This window comes from Alosa alosa, chromosome 7, assembly GCF_017589495.1.
Source record: "Alosa alosa isolate M-15738 ecotype Scorff River chromosome 7, AALO_Geno_1.1, whole genome shotgun sequence".
In the NCBI taxonomy this organism is placed as follows: domain Eukaryota; kingdom Metazoa; phylum Chordata; class Actinopteri; order Clupeiformes; family Clupeidae; genus Alosa; species Alosa alosa.
In genome coordinates, this window is record NC_063195.1 from 20,168,561 (window position 1) to 20,187,247 (window position 18,687).

At 41.5% G+C, this 18,687-nt stretch overlaps 2 protein-coding genes across 3 annotated transcripts in view; both read left to right on the top strand.

Annotated features, from left to right (window-relative positions):
• Window positions 1-18,687, top strand: part of LOC125298155 (histone H3-like) — a 781,614-nt gene that overhangs the window by 714,981 nt on the left and 47,946 nt on the right. The gene's annotated exons all lie outside the window — the stretch shown is intronic.
• On the top strand, window positions 648-18,204 carry LOC125298108 (polyunsaturated fatty acid lipoxygenase ALOX15B-like). 2 transcript variants are annotated; one of them, XM_048248790.1, is made up of 15 exons: window positions 648-736; window positions 1,252-1,411; window positions 1,560-1,761; window positions 1,971-2,052; window positions 2,147-2,269; window positions 2,468-2,571; window positions 2,664-2,833; window positions 4,736-4,879; window positions 7,145-7,351; window positions 9,137-9,223; window positions 9,550-9,719; window positions 9,926-10,047; window positions 10,385-10,485; window positions 17,098-17,268; window positions 17,659-18,204. In XM_048248790.1, the coding sequence occupies exons 2-15, from the start codon at window positions 1,259-1,261 to the stop codon at window positions 17,836-17,838; spliced, it is 2,016 nt and encodes a 671-aa protein (XP_048104747.1). In that variant the 5' UTR covers window positions 648-736; window positions 1,252-1,258; the 3' UTR covers window positions 17,839-18,204. The 2 variants fall into 2 exon arrangements, with proteins under 2 accessions (XP_048104747.1, XP_048104748.1); XM_048248791.1 differs by lacking the exons at window positions 17,098-17,268; window positions 17,659-18,204 and adding an exon at window positions 13,827-13,866.

The following is an 18,687-nucleotide window of genomic DNA, read 5'->3' on the forward strand; positions in this document are numbered from 1 at the left end:
TGGTTTGTATGCTCCAACTTTATGGGGTGTCATATGAGAATATTATGAGTTGTTTTATTGCCAGAGGGAGGCTTAAGAAGGTATTGCAAGCAGGGGTGCCAATTATGGGTAACATGTTTTTGAAAAACAAAAACATATTTATTTCTTTGAGATTTTCCTTTTTCTCAGAATGCTCAGAATTTGCTTCCCTTCAAGGTTGGATTTTTCCTTATTGTTTTCATTGTGAGATTAAAATAAATCACCAAAAGTTATTTTTCATACCTGTTTTTAGTCAACTTTACCAAAGGTGGCAACAATTCTGGAGGGCACTACAAATACAAATCCCCCCACCTATCTATTCAGTGTGCACTCTGTCATTGTTGCAAAGAAATAAATAAATAAAAAAAAAAAAAAAAAAAAAAAAAATTCCGGTATTGCTACATCTTTGCCCAGTCAATGAAAGTTCTGGTATTGCTACACAAAGAAAAATCAGACTGAGCCCTTAACACAGCCTGGTTTGGGAAGATGGTACAAAGGGTCAATCCTGTTTAACCGGTTCAAGAACTGTCAAAAAGTTTTATATTACACAATCGTTGAGAGGTAGGCAGGTAGGTATGTGGTGCTTGAGTATTTAAGAAGGGGAGTTTTTTAAGCTGCATGTGCAGATATCTTCTCAGAGGGCATCTCTTCCTCTTGGTCTGTGTGTACTCCACAACAGCACACATTCTCTTTTAACGAGAGAAAGATATTTACAAAGGTAAGTCTCTTCCTCTGTCTGTAACTCTGTCTGTCTGTTTGTCTTTCTGTCTCTCTGTCTGTCTCTCTGCCTGCCTGCCTGAAACAAAGGCAAGACATCTTGCTAGGCAAAATACACACTAACATGAAGATGGGAACGTGAGTACACTCTAAAATGGGACATTTTAAGCAGCACATAAGTACCACATTTACACTCGTACCAGCATTCACACACATCATTGTGGGGCATTGTGCACAACACAATACCATCAGGATATAAACGGGGAAAAATACTCCTATCCCAATGAACACACGTCTGTGAGAAAAGATTTGTTTTGGCAACCACAGATTGCTCTTTACTGCTCAATTTATCAAATGTTGTCAAGCATTTTACAACAGCAACATTGTGAGCGAATGAGAATAGAGTCTCTCTCTCTCTCTCTCTCTCCTTGGAATTATTTTTAGTGTCTTCATCATGTTGGTTGTCTTCTCTAAGTAATCTGTGTGTCTAAGTAATCTGTGTCCACTCATTTGCAGAATAGCCATGGCGAGCTACACAATGACGGCACACACAGGAACCCGCCCCTTTTCTGGCACCACGAGCTACGTTTACGTCCAACTGCGTGGTGCTGACACTGAGAGCCAGGAGGAGAATCTACACAAGCGCTTTTTGTCGTTTGGCTTTACCAAAGGATCAGTAAGTGCATTTAAAGCAGAAATCACATAAAAGAAAAAAAACTACAATAGTTTGATGAAAATGATTTTCAATGTTTATCTGTTTCTGTTTTTGCAAACATACTCTTCATATATTTATTTTAATACTTCATCGTCATATGTTTATACAGGAGCGAACAATTGCGTTGGAGAGTGAATCGTCCCTGGGCGAACTCATCTATTTAAAGCTCCGCACCCAGGCATTTTTGGGCCTTGACAACCAATGGTTTTGTGATAAGATCACTGTGAAGACGCCTAAGGGGGATGCCATTTTGTTTCCTTGTTACCGTTGGCTTGGCAGCGATGAGACTGTTGTGTTAAGACCTGCCAAAGGTAGGCACTCCTGTTTCAGGGTCCAATTCATATATAACAGAACAGTTTTCTGTATAAAAACAGAAAGAAGGGGCACATTAGTGAGTCCTTAGTCTTTCTGGCTCTAGTCTATGTCATTCACACACATGTAACAACTTCATTCAGTCACAATTTGGACAAAACAGTCAGTTAATATTGACCTTCATAATGGTATTACATTTCTATTTCAGCTTTGCTTGTGTTCCAGGACACCAACCCAGTTGCCCAAAAGACAAGGAAGAGTCAGCTAGAAGGACGGCAGAAGTTAATTAGGTATGTGGGCAATACACCAAAACTAACTGTGTGTGACAGCAAAGCGTCTAAGTTAAAATACCCTTTCCATTTCTCCTGTATATTCCTTTTACAGGTGGAGTGTGTATGCTGAAAGCCTGCCCCGGATTATCAACTACGAATCTTGCCTTCTTTTGCCAGAGGAACTTCAATTCTCTTTCTCGAAGGAAACAGAGTTCTCTTATACGGCAGGAAAGCAGTAAGTGTCTAAGTGTTTTTTTTTACTTTTTCTATATTTTTATATTTTTCTTACATTCTGATTGTGGATGGGTGTGCTGCCTCCTTCAACATTAGTAATAATATATATTTTATAACTACAAAGACGCTCACAATTGTCAATTGTAATTATGGATCATTGTGTGTGTGTGTGTGTGTGTGTGTGTGTGTGTATGTATAGGTTAATTTATCTGAAGTTCAATGGATTAGCTGACAACAGAGAATCCTGGGAAAGCATCGACCAGCTGCATATGATCCTTTGTGACATCACAAACAAAACCATTGGTACTCGTTGTTATTCAGAATTGCATAATGAGAACATAGCACTGGCTGTAGGCCTACCTGTTTCAAATGTTCTGACATGGAATGCATTGCAGAATACGTTGAGGACCACTGGGACGAGGACGAGTTCTTTGGCTACCAGTTCCTGAATGGCCTAAACCCCATGCTGATCCAGCGCTGCTCAAAGCTACCCGAGAATTTCCTCGTCACAGAGGAGATGGTCAAAGGCCTTCTAGGAGAAACCACCTTGGAGGCAGAGATAGCGGTAGGCAACGCATTGGTCAACAGTCTTGCTTAGGAAAGAATCAGTAGATTTGAGCACAGTATAGCCTTGTGCAAATTAACTGAGAATACTATCTAATTACATTTAATTTGCTGAAAAGCCCATTGATAGGAAACATTTCTCTTTCTTTAAAATGTACAGGCCATGAATAAAAAGAACATTGGTCCAATATTCATTAAAGTTGGTGGAAAGGTAGCATGGCCCAATAAAGACCCCATTATACAGAGGGTCCCCGTTAAAAATTGACACTTCATTCACGATCATGGTGATTCACGCAGCTGGGTGACATGTAAGTACAACTGCAGCCGCTTGGGGGCAGCATAGTCCGCTGTGGCATTCAACGGTCGAACCGACGGCGATTCGACAGCAAGGGCTGTGATTGGCCGAAGTTTTCAGTGCGTTTCTCTGTTTTAGCAGCCCCTGCAACATGCTAATCCACTGTAGCCTAAGCTTTGTACATAATGTTAAACATAGTTTTGGATTCAGTGGCAAGGTTTCTTGATTGTATAGTGCCTGTCTCTCAGTAATGTTCTAAAATGAGAGCTTCGTCAGCTGGCAGTAGGCTAGTTCGCTTGCTAACAGAACATAAAAATGCTGCCCAGAAACCTTGTGAATAGTTCTGACACTAACGAGGTTGAAATATAGCCTTTGCCTACAGCATCTCCTTAACAGTAATGTTAACAAAATGACAGCATTCATATGACAAAGGAAAACGAATCCGGTCACTCAAGACTGTGCCGCAGCCGTGGGGCAGAAGACTCTTGGTGGCCGTCCACAACGTTATAAACTTAACCTAAATAGGCGGCTGCTGTAAGCTACAATCAGATTTTATTGTATACCCCTGTTGTCTCAATGATGATAACATCTCATTTCCGACTATATTTTAAAGTATGCCGTTCATTTGCATTATCAACATAACATCGTATTTTGTCATTTTTGGCGAAGACATGCATTCCGTTTGGGATATTGAACATATTTAACATTCTCTAACCATCGTGATTTCGAATTGGTGCAGTTGTCAGCACAAAAAATAATTTTATTCTTTTGCTCTTTTGCATTGCTCTATGCTGTTCTATGGTGCTTTCTGCCTCTTGGTTGCGCACGCATGTTTTCGTGACGTTTCATAGAAATCCATATATAATGAGCGCATAAAACGACTTGTTGACGTTTTGGGACATTAATCTACATGTAGGCTACGTTAAGCTTTAAGGATTGTATGTCCTTAATTTATTTATATAGGCCTATTTAGGCTACTTGCGCAAACTGCAAGACTGGATACGTGTGAAAGAAGGGGGTGGGGGAGGGGAGCTTGCAGCCAAGTGTCGGAAAAATGCATAGCCTACAACACAGAACCCGCTTCTCGCATTAGTCACTGACAGTAGACACGCTTCCAGCCTAATGACTTTCACACATTTTGAATGATTTACAGTATGCCTAGACACATTAGCGCTCCACGTGTAGAGACTGTGCAGAATACAATGTGTGAATGATGCTCAATGATTTGCCAATAGCCTATAATAGTCTTCTGCTGGGTTGCATGTACTGTACAGCCTACAGTTTTACTGTAGGCCTACATTTGTTCAGCCTTTATTGGTTAAATGACCATTTTTATTACGAAAATATTTCTTAACTTCAAAAACTCAGTGTCTAAAACTCGGTGTCATTCAGACTCAACCCTCTTGACGTTTGGTGATTAATTGACAGCTGTTTTGGGACACGTTAAACTTTGAAGTGTAGCTTCAATCATGAATGTTTGTAGAAAAACACAAATATGTTTTTTTTTTCATCTGTGTGAAGTTAGTTCATGTTATGTCTGAGGCTAAACTCTTTTTTATATTTACTGTCTATGTATTGTTTGCCCTCCACTACACCTAAACCACTCAGAAAGGGAACATCTTCCTGTGTGACTACAAGATGTTGGATGGGCTTGTGGGAAATGTAGTTGCTGGCAGGCAGCAGTACCTCACCGCTCCCCTGGTCCTGCTCTACTGCAACCCTCAGGGACAGATGCTGCCCATCGCCATACAGGTAAACACATTACACTTTTGAAATGTAGCAAAATAAAAAGAAAATGTATTATTTCAAAATGTTGTGATGTTTTTCTAGTGACCAAAATGGAGGAATGCATACATGCACTAGAAATAGAAGTGGACACTGAATTAAATTGTTATTCATTGGGGGCCAAGCAGCGAAGCTGCGAAGGCACCCATTGAGTTACTAGCTTTTCCTATTATTATTAGTCTGCCATTGGAGTCTATGGCAGCCCATAGAACGCCTGGCTAAAAAGTTCAGATTTTTTGGCAGAAAGTTTCGGGACACTCCACTGACCACTCACACTTATTTACGGACCTCTAAACCCAGCCATCTAGCGCCACCAACAGGTCAAAATCTGGCCGAAAATTGAATCGCTGGGTCTAAAGTTATGAAATTTGGTACACTGATTCAGCACTGTCCCATGATCACTCTCACCAATTTACAGAACTCTATGCCCAACACTCTAGCGCCACCAATGGGTCAAAACTGGATTGCATTAACGCATGTGACCATTGAACGGTGTATCCGATTTTCACAAATCAGGCACTGTTGGAATCCCTGGACTGACCTAAGTTCAATGACTCCTATTACGTCACTTTCCGCCATATTGGACCTCCGCCATATTGGATTTAGTCCAAACTCTACGAAAAGTTTCAGAGGTTACAAATTTCATCCGATTTTCACAGAACTTGGCGGAGATGATCTTCTGCCCGAGCCGCACAAACGATACTTGTCAGATTTTTCAATTAGATTTTTGTTTGCCCGTGACAGCCAATCAAATATGGTGATGAAGCCACCAAACAGGAAGTGGACTAACATCTCCGTGACGCTTTGAGTAAACATAACAAAACTCGATACCATTAGTCAGGACACTGTCCCAATCACTCACAGCAATTTTTATGCATATACATTGAACACTCTAGCGCCACCACCAGTTCAATGCTGGACATGCGTTCATGTGCGTGATCCTTGACTCTTTTGTCTGATTTTCACAATTGAGGTAGCGTCTTAATCCTTGGAACATCCCGAGTTCATCGACCCCTATCCCATCACTTTCCGCCATATTGGACCTCCGCCATATTGGATTTGGTCCAAACACTACGAAAAGTTTCAGCGGTTACAAATTTCATCCGATTTTTTTTTTACAAAACTTGGCGGAGATGATCTTCAGACCTAGCCGCACAAACGATACTTGTCAGATTTTTTAATTTCAAGTTTATTTGCCCGTGACAGCCAATCACACATGGCGACAATGCCGCCTTACAGGAAGTGGGCTAACATCTCGGCTATGCTTTAATGTATGAAGTCCAAACTTGGTACAGGGACTTGGTATCTGATTGTGAGGAAGCACTACGAAATTGGCATCATGTGGCCTCTATAGGGGGCGCTGTAATACAGGAAGTGAGCTTGTATCTCAGCAACGCTTCGGAGTAAAAAGTCCAAACTTGGTATAAGGACCTGTTACCTGATTATGATGACGCACTAGGAAATTGGAATCATTTGGCCTCTATAGGGGGCGCTGCAATACTGGAAGTGAGCTCCTATCTTAGCAACGCTTTGATGTATGAAGTCCAAACTTGGTACAGGGACTTGGTACCTCATTGTGAGGACACAGTAGGAAATTGGCATCATTTGGCCTCTATAGGGGGGCGCTGTAATACAAGAAGTGGGCTCATATCTCAGCAACGCTTCGTTGGATGAAGTCCAAACTTGATACATGGACATATTAGCTGATTGTGAGGACATGCAAGGAAAGTGGTCTCATTTGACCTCTAAGGGTGCTGTAATAAAGAAATTGAGCTCACATCTCAGCAACACTTTGGTGTATGAAGTCCAAACTTGGTAGAGGGACATGGTAGCTGATTGTGAGAGCGCACAAGGACATTGGTGTAATTTGGCCTCTAGGGGCGCTGTAACAAAGTAAATAAGCTTATTTCTCAGCCATTCTTTAACCAATGGCAATCAAACTTGCTGTGAGTGCTTGCTCATGGCATGGCGATGCCATTCCTGCTATAGCGCACTGCTTGGCCCCCGCATTGCTGCTTGCAGCTATATTTTTAATTCATGTTACAGTCAAAGCCTGTTTTGGTTTGGTATCCACTGAGCTCAATTGTTTAGGAGAAATTGACCTCAAGTATGTTTAGGAGAAATAGGCAAGACCAAAAAAACATCTAATCTTTTAGAGTTTAAAACAGTTTGTTTGCACTGTGTATAAACGTCACACTGTTCTAGTTTCATGGATTTGTCATTTCTCCACAGTTAGGTCAAATGGCTGGACCCCATCAAACCCCCATCTTCCTGCCCACCGACCCCAAGCATGACTGGCTGCTGGCTAAGATCTTTGTGCGGGCAGCAGAGTTCAGCATGCAAGAGCTCGACTCTCACCTGCTGAGAACTCACCTGCTGTCTGAGGTGTTTGCCATGGCAACATTGCGGAACCTCCCATCCCCGCACCCTCTTTTCAAGGTATTGAATCTGCGGGTGTAATCCAGAGGCGTATCAAGCTTTTTAAAAGTGTGGGGGTTGTGGGATAGGAAAATGAAACAATCTGGCCAAATTATAAAAACTCCCTACAGGGACGTTGTAAGTATTTTCTAAGAGGGGTGAGGACTATATTGGTGTCCGGGAGTTTCTCCCCCGAAAAAAAAAGTGGAATTCTGATTGCTAAAAACACCATTTTAATGCAGTTTGGGAGGGACAGAAGAAGCAGCGCCCCTCATATGTGTGGCTCATGTGACATGTAGGCCTACATGATCTACCTGCTATCACTTCACTATTTGACACTACCCTACATGGAGACATATCTCATGTTATAAATCAAGATATCATTTCAGAAATTATGTTTTGTGCATATGGGTTAGCAGGCTACAATAAATTGCCTAACAGACAGCAGCCTAATTTCGAGGTATCACTAATACCTATTAAATAAATGTAAAGGACACAGAACTGTAAGCTTAAATTCAAAAACGTTTGAAGTCTACCCAAACATATGCAAAGGGAATATAAATAAATTGTGTTGCATATAGCCAGCTTAATTAATATCAATTTAAAGATTATGATTAGCAGTTTCTATGCATTTTTCCATTGATAGTTACAGGAAGCCACGTTGTTGTTTAGACTATTGTTGCTGCTAGCCCACGTTAGGCTACAGTTTCACTTGCTGCAGGGACGCACACATTGCATGAGCGCTCATAAGCGTTCTATCTCCGATGTAGAACTCAAATGTGTCTTGACGCCGCCGTTTGTAAGATCAGATAAAATAAGACGTTCTAAATCAATGGAACGCGATGTAATTAAGCTGTTCCTTTCCAAGCGTCTTGGAGACGTACTGTATGTGTGCTGACTGGGCTATGTCTACTGTATATAGTTGATGACACCAAATGAATAAGTATGCTGCAAATGAGCAGACGTGTGAAGCACCGGGCATAACTTAATTTCGCGGCTCCGTGGACCATTAGGTTAATTGTTGAGGAGGCCCATAGTTTGAGAAAAGCTGCAGATCATGAGAAAGCATAATGCTTTGAGAACAGTAGCCAAAGGTTTTCCTGCAGAAACAGGTGCCTTGGTGCACGCACCCCGCTTTCACTTTGACTCCCTGCATTGTGACAAAAACTGTCCGTCAGACAGTGAATTTTGGTTTACTAAATTAGCATAATGCGGTAACAATTTCAATTCTATCTGAAATCTGCTCACTGCAGACGTTACAATGCAAACCCAAGCAGCAGCACAGACTTGAAAGACGCACACTTTGAATTTGATCAGAGCGGCTCTGGTTCTAACTTGATGTGATTGGCTGGATGACCGTTCAATCAAATCAACAGACCTATTTGTGTCTCTGTGTGTGCGTTATAGATACGGTTCCAACTCTTTAGGGGAGCGTTTATTTCCATATTTTACTTTAAATTTAATCTGACAAAAAGTGTTGGGGATAGAATCGTGTTCCAGCAAAAGTGTGTACGTTGTAACACCCACATCCCCCACGCTTGCTACGCGCCTGTAAAATCTCACGTGCATTAGCTGGTGTGAGGCCTGTTACCAAACAATTCAGTGTTCCAGGAAGAACAAAAAATATCCAAGAATGATCAGAAAAATAGAGCATCAAATGGGCTGATCATTTGAATTCGGAGATGCTGTTAGTACTCTCTGAATCTATCTATCTAATTAGTTCCAAGTATATTATTATTTTAATGTGCCTTTAGCAACTGTCTGTATACCACATGCTAAACATTCTCTTTATTGTTTTCCTTGTAGCTCCTCGTTCCCCACACCCGCTACACACTCCACATCAACATCCTGGCAAGAAGTCGCTTGATTTCCGACGATGGATCCATTACCTTGGTACGCATACAGCTTTACATAATGAAACCGTAAAAAATAGATGTTGATATGATCCCTGCTGTCGGGTGGAAACCTTGTATGTCCAAATTCATTCATTTTCAGGAAAAAAACTTGTTTTGTGAAAATATTTCAACAATGCATCGAAAAAACAAAACAAAAAACACAAGTAAGGACTTACTAGGTTTCCATCCGACAGCAGCAATAGAGATATACTATACAAGTATATTTGTATACAAGGATCATTTTAGTTTCATCTAATATTTGATTATGATGTTAGGTAAACTGTGGTATTTTATACTTTATCCTTTCATTATGTATAATCCTAGAATGCCGGCATTGGTGGAGAGTCATTGTCCGAGTTGCTGAAGCGTGGAACCTCCTCCCTGACCTACAGCTCCCTCTGTCTGCCTGAGAACATCTCTGAGAGAGGCCTGGAGGACGTCCCCAACTACTACTACAGAGATGACGGCATACAACTGTGGAACATCATCTACAAGTATGCTTACCATTGGAAAGTCAGAGTAGGGTTGCAGATTGTACCCCCCCCCCCTTATATGTGTGTGTGTGTGTGTGTGTGTGTGTGTGTGTGTGTGTGTGTGTGTGTGTGTGCGTGTTTAAAAAAAAGATGACCACAATGACCTCAGGTATACAGACATTTGTTTTGCAACTATATAAGACACTGAATCATGTGGTCATCTGCAGGTATGTAACAGGAGTCTTGCAACATTACTACACATCTGATGAGCATGTGCAGAAGGACACAGAACTGCAGAGCTGGATCAGAGAGATTTTCACCAATGGATTCCTGGAAAGGAGCAACACAGGTGTGTGCAGTAATACTGTCTTTTAGGAATAAAAAATAACAAATAAAAAAGACCTAACTCTAAAATATATTTTCAAATATATTTTAGTAAATGTCACCCAACACTTTCATGGTCAAAACTGGGGAATTTCATGGTATTTCATCAGGAATTTAGAATGTCAGAACACACACGGATCAATGGCCGCCAATTTCCTTGTGCTGTCATGACTGCATGGAGTTCAGTTCATTTTGTCGTCATCTGATGTTTCACAGATGTGAATGCACTTTTATGCTGATGGAGTTGTTTTGTGTTTTGTGCAGATTTTTTATTTACATGTCAATGTCTTAATCCTCCACAGGCATACCTGAGTCTTTTCAGACAGTGAGCGATCTCATCAAGTTTGTTACCATGGTGATCTTCACTGCATCCGCTCAACATGCTGCTGTCAACAATGGACAGGTAAATTAAATTCAAATCATCCCCAAGGGGCAATTCAATGGCACAAAGAGCAGCATATTCCACCACATACAGTACATCATCAATAAAATGATCGCCCCTTTTAAAGTGAACTGAGATTTAGTACACTTTTGTCCAAAAGCGCCATGGGCTCTCACCAGTGTGTTCAGAATCAAACCCAGGCCGACCCTTTTCAGTTTAACACTAGCAGTTGGATGCCTAGTTAATCTATTGCATTCAGAAAGCCCCCATTGATTTGAGATAGAGCAGGCCATTGCCTTGTTGTCTTTTATTGTCAGGGCCAGTAGGCCAGGATAGCTGATTGGACCCAAACGTAGATTCAGTGGAACCGAAGTGGTATTAAACTAGATTTTAACGTGTCTTCTTTCACACATAAACTTTACAGAAAACTTAATGAGAATACAAACTCTTAGACTGACAATAGCATAATAGACAAGAACATGGCATGAACCTGACAAGAGACGAAATAATCCAGCAAAACACACAAGACAGGGTTTAAATACACAACACTTAACAAGACTAACAGGGCACAGGTGGAAAGCAATTAAGGCAATAATTAGGGAACATAGCTTAGGTGAGGGGCAGAGACAAGGAACGAAAGCACATGGTACAGAACATGCATGCAGACATTGTCAAGAGTGTGCAGATTAGCTTTGGCATGTTAGCATACGCCATTTTCAAGTATGGCGCCGCATGGAACATTTGGAACCAGCTCTGTGCACAAAAGTCCGTGTTGAGCACGAGCTCTCATGGCTGTGCATGTTGGTTTGCTCAAAAAATCCTCCATAGAAATGCATGGGGTTAGTTTGTAACACAGTTGTCTACACAGATCACACCCTTTCTGCGGCAAAACGTCGACATTTGAATACATTGAGCCAATCACGTGCTGTGTTATGAATACATTGAGTCAATAATGTGGTGTGTTGTGAAGACATTGTGCCAATCATGTGTTGTGATCTCGCCGCTGGAGCGAGATTAGTGTCGTAAAGCCTTGCGCAAGCGCATTTCTGCCGAAATAGATGCCAGATAAGTGCCCAAAAAGTGTTGCAATATAGCCGCCAAGAGGGGGGACTTGCCTAAAAGGACTTTGGCTACAGCCAAAAGGGCGACTCCACTCGGACTCCAAGCGCGTTCCTGAGCAACTTTTTCTTCTTCTTGTTAGGTGGCAAGGTATGTGCATTATCGCCAGCCTGTGAACTGGAGGAAGATTCTCTTTTCACAGAACATCCAATAAAAATCAACATTGGTCCATGCGTCATTTCCAGCTTTGGAAATGCTGTCAGAGCCGACTGGCGCTGGATCCTAGCCCCATTGTTCAATATGGTGTTGACTATGAAATGGCTGGATTTACTAGCCTAGCCTCCACCATTCATTTGTATGGAGGGCGGGACTTAATCCTTAAATACCTCCACATTGTATAATAACTATTCATCCATGTCTCCAGAACTATCAAACATTATCTCATTATCAGGATCAATAAGTAGGAAGAGTCTATGTTCATATGACATTTTTAGGCTTTGGTATAAGCTCATATTCTCTGCAATTTGCGTGTCTGTTTGTTCTAGCCTAAGAGGTGCTGCGCCGCATCATCAGTAATTGATGTCTCTTAAAAGTGATGCGTGAGTGAGCAGGACATCTCAACCATAGATAATAGAAAGCTAGATAGCGCATTGGGCTCGAGTTCTATTAGGTGGCATACGTAAACGCGGCCGCCATATTGCGGGTGGCAACACGTTTACTGTCTATGGACAACACTTGCCAGCAATCAGACACCTGTTTGATTTCCAGTTAGAGTTAGAGAAGGAAAGAAGGAAGGAGCAGGAGACATGACAAAATCCAAAGACATCAATACAGGGCAGGAACATAATACAGTACACATGATACACAAGAAACATGAACCTGGATCTAGAGATCCAGGGCAGGATCGTGACATTTATGAATCAACATTATGCGAAGATGCTCTACACATAAGCTCAGAGGCCACAATGGAAATTCTAAAACGGATTGTTCCGGTCCTTAATTATGATTAGCTGAATCGCGTTTGATGCCGTTGTAAAATCCAGCACCAACATACACCTTGACCGAATTTTGTTCTATTCTTTCACACAAACTCGCGTCACAGACCTACGTCACCGTCCATTTGGAGGTGCAAACAATTTTTGGTTATTTAGCCATCAGTTAGGCCTAACTTTAGGAGTGATTAACGTCAAATAATGTAGACTGGAGTAACTCAACATTTGACATGTTTAGTGTTCTAAAGACGTCAAATAGCCCGTTATCGTTACCAAATTGATAGCCAAGGAGCCAAAAGTGAACACGCATGTATGGCTATAAAAACTGTGCCTTCCTTTTCTTTTCATTAGATAGATAGATAGATAGATAGATAGATAGATAGATACTTTATTGATCCCCAAGGGGAAATTCAAGAACAGCTTTATTAGGATATAAAATATTAATTAGAACAGCTAAGGGGGGTTTTAGGCACTCTGCTTGCATGTCGTGACTAACAACGCTACTACAGTAAGCTTTTCTAAAGTCAGTGTAACCTACGGCCTCTAGGGGCTTATTGCTGAAATGGAAAACCTCCCTTTATGCTTCCTGACCACTCTCCAAACCAAGCAATGTTATTTTATGAATCAACATTATGCAAAGATGATCAACACCTTAGTCCATAACACATGAGCTCAGAGACCCCAATGGGCAAAGGAAAACCTCCCTACCATAAACACAGGCCATACACACTGTCCATGTTATAACTTAGGATAGTAGTGCACTGGACTTCCTTGTTTTAAATTTTGTTTTAAATGTCTGACCCAAATGTGACATGTACATGCCAACCTGGGCACCCATTAATGGCCACAGTTCCACCCAGCCCCTGCAGTTATACTGCGACGAGCTGACAGAGGGGAGGACCTGCGTGCCACCCATCGCCCCAGGCCCCCAGCATATGCACACATCCCCCACTACCACGACCAACCACACCTCGCCCCCAGACCTTCACCCAACACGCCACTCTTGACCTAAATATGTACAGTATGTGAATGGCTAGGTTGAGGGGTCTATCTAGAGTGTAGCATTAAAAGAAGTGGGCATGTATGGTGAATATCTGTCAGGATTTCCCCATGCACACCACACTTACCCTGTGTAAGATGTATGCCTCAACAATGTGTGCATTAAAATAAGTGAGGCATGCAGATAGACACCCTGATGAGGCATCTACCTGCACTCCACTCTTACCCTAGCCTGTTTTGTAGTTTTTGTTTATGTATGTCACCTAACATGTAGTGCATTAAAAGAGAGTAAAGCGTGCTGTGTGCTTCCAGGACAAGGCGTGTGCATGAGGTATGAGGAGGGTGCACACCGGGGCCCAGGGCCAATAGATAACCCACAGGACCCAACCAATGCCAAAACCACACAGCGACCCGCCAGGACCGAGTCTCCCAAGCCATCCAATGGGGCCCCGGCAGAATAACGATGGGAGAGGCAGAGAGAAAGAGTGAAATTAGTAAAGTTATCAGAGAATGTAAATAAAAGGGGGAGGGAAAGAAGGGGATGCCATTTATATTACTACTACTACTACTACTACTACTACTACTACTACTACTACTACTACTACTAATAATAATAGTTCCAGCTACCCTCCCCTGCCTGTTCGATGATATGTGTATCTGTTGATGAAGTGTGTTATGATCGTGTGGAGATGGAACTCAGGCAAAGAGGGTCAGGACTGTAAGTAGGTGATAAAGGGGTACCAAGGAGAGGTTGTATCCTGAGTATTGATTAAGTTTGTAGTTGATAGGTTTTCTAATGATATATAGTCTGTTAACAAGTTTTTCCAATGAGTGATGTGAGCTTTTTCTTAGATTTCCAGTTCATGAGGATTGTTTTCTTGGCGATAGTCAGCTACCAGCAGTGTTTTATTGCAGGAGTTGCTTAAATTGACTGTGGATGTATCACCAAGTATGCATAAGGAAGGGATGCTGGGATGTGACAGCCAAAGATGGAAGAGAGATTTTGTGACACTCACCCAGAAGTGGTTGATTGGAGTGCAATGCCAAACCGCATGAATGTATGTATCTGGGTTATTTTGTGTGCAGTGAGTGCAAAGATCCGAGCCAAACCCCATTTTGCCAATTTATGTGCAGTGAAGTGGAATCTGTGAAGAACCTTGTATTGTATTAGTTGTAGATTACTATTCTTTGTCATGAGGTAGATGTTTTTGCACATTTTGGTCCAGAAGTCGGCACCGGGAGTAATTGATAAGTCTGATTCCCATTTGTGATATGGCAGGCCAATTGTTTTTCTGAACGAGATATCATTTTGTAAATTTGGGAGAGTTTTTTTTGGGAGAGGGAATATTAAGCAGCTCTGAGATTGGTGGGGGAATGTCAAGGTTAGCTGTCTGGATGTTAATTTTTCCTAGGATAGATGATTTAATTTGCAGGTATTGTAAGAAGTGTTTACTCTCGATGCCGTGCTTCTGGACCAAACAGGAAAATGGGAATCGGCCGATTTTCACGTGATCGGCCATGACCGACGACCGGCCGGTCAGTCTGAGACATGCCGATTTTATCCCGGTCAAATGCACTTGTGCGACACAATTGTAACAACACCCAGCTGAGTTTGCAAGGTTTGAAGAAGCTAGCAACCAGGCCAACACTCAGGGCTACAAAGAAAGCGCTAATAGGCTACTCAGTTTTTCTATGCAGCAAACGCTGTGCTTTGCCATTGGCCTACTGCGTGGAATTTACTAAGCTGTCACTTCATTAGGCTAAGTAAACATCGCTCATCACCGCCCGTCACTGCCGCTAACTTGAAGAAGAATCTGTCTGCTCACCAGTTCCATTTTTTTTAACAGCCATTTCATTATTGATAAGTTGATTACATGTCTATATTAACATGTTCTATCAAAGAAAAGATAGAAAATAGCTATTTGTGTGTGTGCTAAAATGGTTAGAAGAAATGAAATCGGAATCGGCTAAAATCGGTATCAGCAGGTCAAACTCTATGAAAAATCGGAAATCGGTATCGGCCCAGAAAATTGCAATCGGTGCATCTCTACCTACATCCTGATTTGTTGATATTGAGGCAATGATTCCATGCAAAGGCTTGGGCTTCAGGGCCCCCTGACCCCTTGGGCCCCTGGGCCTGGGCCCGGTAGGCCCATGCAGTAATCCATCCCTGGGTGAGGGGAAGAGAACAAAAGCATATGGTACAAAACTGGGGGTCAAGATCGTGCAGATTAGCTATGGCATGTTAGCATACACCATTTTCAAGTATGGCGCCACATGGACCATTTGGAACCACCTCCGTGTACGAATGGCAGGATTGTGACATTTATGAATCAACATAATGCAAATATGCTCTACACATAAGCTCAGAGGCCATGATGGAAATTCTAAAACGGATAGTTCCGGTCCTTGATTATGATTGGCTGAATTGCGTTTGATGCCGATGTAAAATCCAACACCAACATACACCTTGACCGAATTTTGTTCTATATTATACTGTGCTACCACAAATTCATACATAAGTTAGAGTAGGTGTGTCTTAACGTTGCTTTGCAACCTTTCTGATAGAGGAAATAAGAATGATTATGAATACATCGTGACATTTCTTGTCGCTGTGCCTTTATTTTTAGCCTGGCTAACGCCAAACCTCATCTCATTGAGATGGGGCCTGGGAACTACATATACATTTTCGTCTGGGAACTACATGTACATTTTCTCTTATTTGAAACGTGGTTTACGAATGCCCAGAGCCGTTTATTGGGTGCTACGAATGTCTATCAAATGTGTCTGTACGTAGCTCATAACCACGTCATCGTCTTGCTGTCCCCCCTCCATTCTGTGATTGGTTCCTTTGTTGAGGTGAAAACGAAGTCCATAGAATCTAGGCTGCCTAGCAGCGTGAATAAAATTGTGTGCGTGAGGCAGCATGGGAAAAAAAAGGCTACTTTATTTTATGAAATCTTGCCAGATATGTGTAAAAGGTTTAGACAAGCAATAAGCCACTCAAGTCTGTAGGTTGCACTGATTTTAGAACAGCTAAGGGGGATTTTAGGCACTCTGCTTGCGTGTCATGACTAACAACACTATAAGCTGTTCTAAAGTCAGTGTAACCTACGGCCTCTAGGGGCTAATTGCTGAAATGGAAAACCTCCCTTTATGCTTCCTTACCACTCTCCAAACCAAGCAATATTATTTTATGAATCAACATTATGCAAAGATGCTCAACACCTGAACCCATAACACATAAGCTCAGAGGCCCCAACTGCCAAAGGAAAACCTCCCTACCACAAACACAGGCCATACACACTGTCCATGTTATAACTTACAATAGTGGTGCACTGGACTTCCTTGTTTTAAATATCTGACCCAAATGTGACATGTACTGTATGCCTCATTTGGACTTTGGCGGACAGGTCATTTAACAACAACTACATTCAATTTTCCTTTTTTTAACTTTCGTGTCTTAACGCTCTTGCATCCAATTGGCCCATGCAGTTTGACTTTGTCTTAACGCTCTTGCATCCAATTGGCCCATGCAGTTTGACTTTGTCTTATCGCTCTTGCATCCAATTGGCCCATGCAGTTTGACTTTGGAGGCTGGATGCCCAACTACCCCACTGCCCTCAGAAAGCCCCCTCCCAAGGAGAAAGGCCAGACCACAATGGACACTATTCTGGAGACTTTACCTGATATAGGTACGACAGTGAATGCCATGGCTGTCCTCAGCCTGCTGAGCAAAACATTTTCAGATCAGGTGAGTTTTTGTTCATAATCAAACTGCATGTTTTCACTGAAACTGCAAATTCAATTTAACAAAAGTGAAAAAAATCCATCTTTTTAAAATTCTGAATATCTTTCTTGTGTGTGTTCCATTATATTATATTGCATGACGGTGGTTTCCATTGTCTTATTGTTACATTATAACAAAAACAAACTATGTTGATTATGTTCCAAGAAAATCTTTAATCATATCAGACATTTTGCAAACTGTTGCCTTAGCATATAGTGTTGCTGCTGGGACTGATATAATATTAACTATTGTTTACATTTTTATGTCTATTGCTTTTTATGTCATAAATGTCATTATCGACTTGTTTATTAAGAACTTTTTTTTTTGTTTTACACCACACTCTAAAAATTCCAGCACATATTGGGAAGTTTCCCAGAAGATCTGTTTGATGAAGAGGTCCCTTGCAAGATCATTGCAGATTTTCAGAAGGATCTGAGAGAGCTGTCTGATCTTATTGAGGAGCGGAACAAGAAGCTGGAGTTTCCCTACATCTATCTGAGCCCCCAAAATGTGGAAAATAGTGTGGCCATTTAAAAAGATTTATTTTTTATTACTGTAACAGCCTTGTCAATACATAGTAAGTGAATATCAAATCATAAGTAAATATAACTGAAGACCAAAGTAAATATAACTGAAAATGAGATCATGGATAAAGCTGTTCAATGGCTTTCAAAATGAGAAGCTTGTATGCATAATATGCCTTATCGTACAATGTGGTTTCACATGAGTATTATGAAGAATTTGGGAAGATGTCCTATAGTGACTATGATTTGTCTTTGTGTTGCTTGTGTTGATACAAGTCACTGTGTAAGGATTGGGTAAAGTGATGCAAGTGGTGTGTGTGTAAGCGCAGGAATGCACACCGTTGAAGTTGGTCAAGTAAAGGTGTGTGTGTGTTAACCTGAGAGTGGGCATTCTTTATTATCTGTGAGAAGGATTTACTAATATGTGTGGAGAGATTATACTGAGATTCTGATGTATAATGTAAACTGTAAATAAGTACTTTGCATGACAGGTTTCTTTCAAAGTAAAGAAAATAAACACACACACAAGAATAGGAGGAGACTCCACACACTCTCACTGCTGTAAGTCAAGAGGGCAGTTTATTGCACAACTTCCTATGTGGTTTACACAAAGCCAAATTTCCCAATGAACACACCATATTAAGCTGCATGTCCAGAGCTCTTCTCAGAGGGCATCTCTTCCTCTTGGTCTGCGTGTACTCCACAACAGCACACATTCTTTTTGAACGAGAGAAAGATATTTCCAAAGGTGAGTCTCTTCCTCTGTCTGTAACTCTGGTGAGTCTGTTTGTCCGTTTGTCCGTCTGTATGTCTCTCTGCCTGCCTGAAACAGAGGTAAGAAATCTAATCGCTTACCAAA

What these genes read in the sequence shown, in the direction of transcription:
- LOC125298108 (XM_048248790.1), top strand. Translation starts at nt 1,259, where the DNA reads ATGGCGAGCTACACAATGACGGCACACACAGGAACCCGCCCCTTTTCT. An exon ending in TTGGCTTTACCAAAGGATCA is followed by an intron (nt 1,412 to 1,559) that starts GTAAGTGCATTT and finishes ATGTTTATACAG; the next exon opens with GAGCGAACAATTGCGTTGGA. An exon ending in CATCACAAACAAAACCATTG is followed by an intron (nt 2,572 to 2,663) that starts GTACTCGTTGTT and finishes AATGCATTGCAG; the next exon opens with AATACGTTGAGGACCACTGG.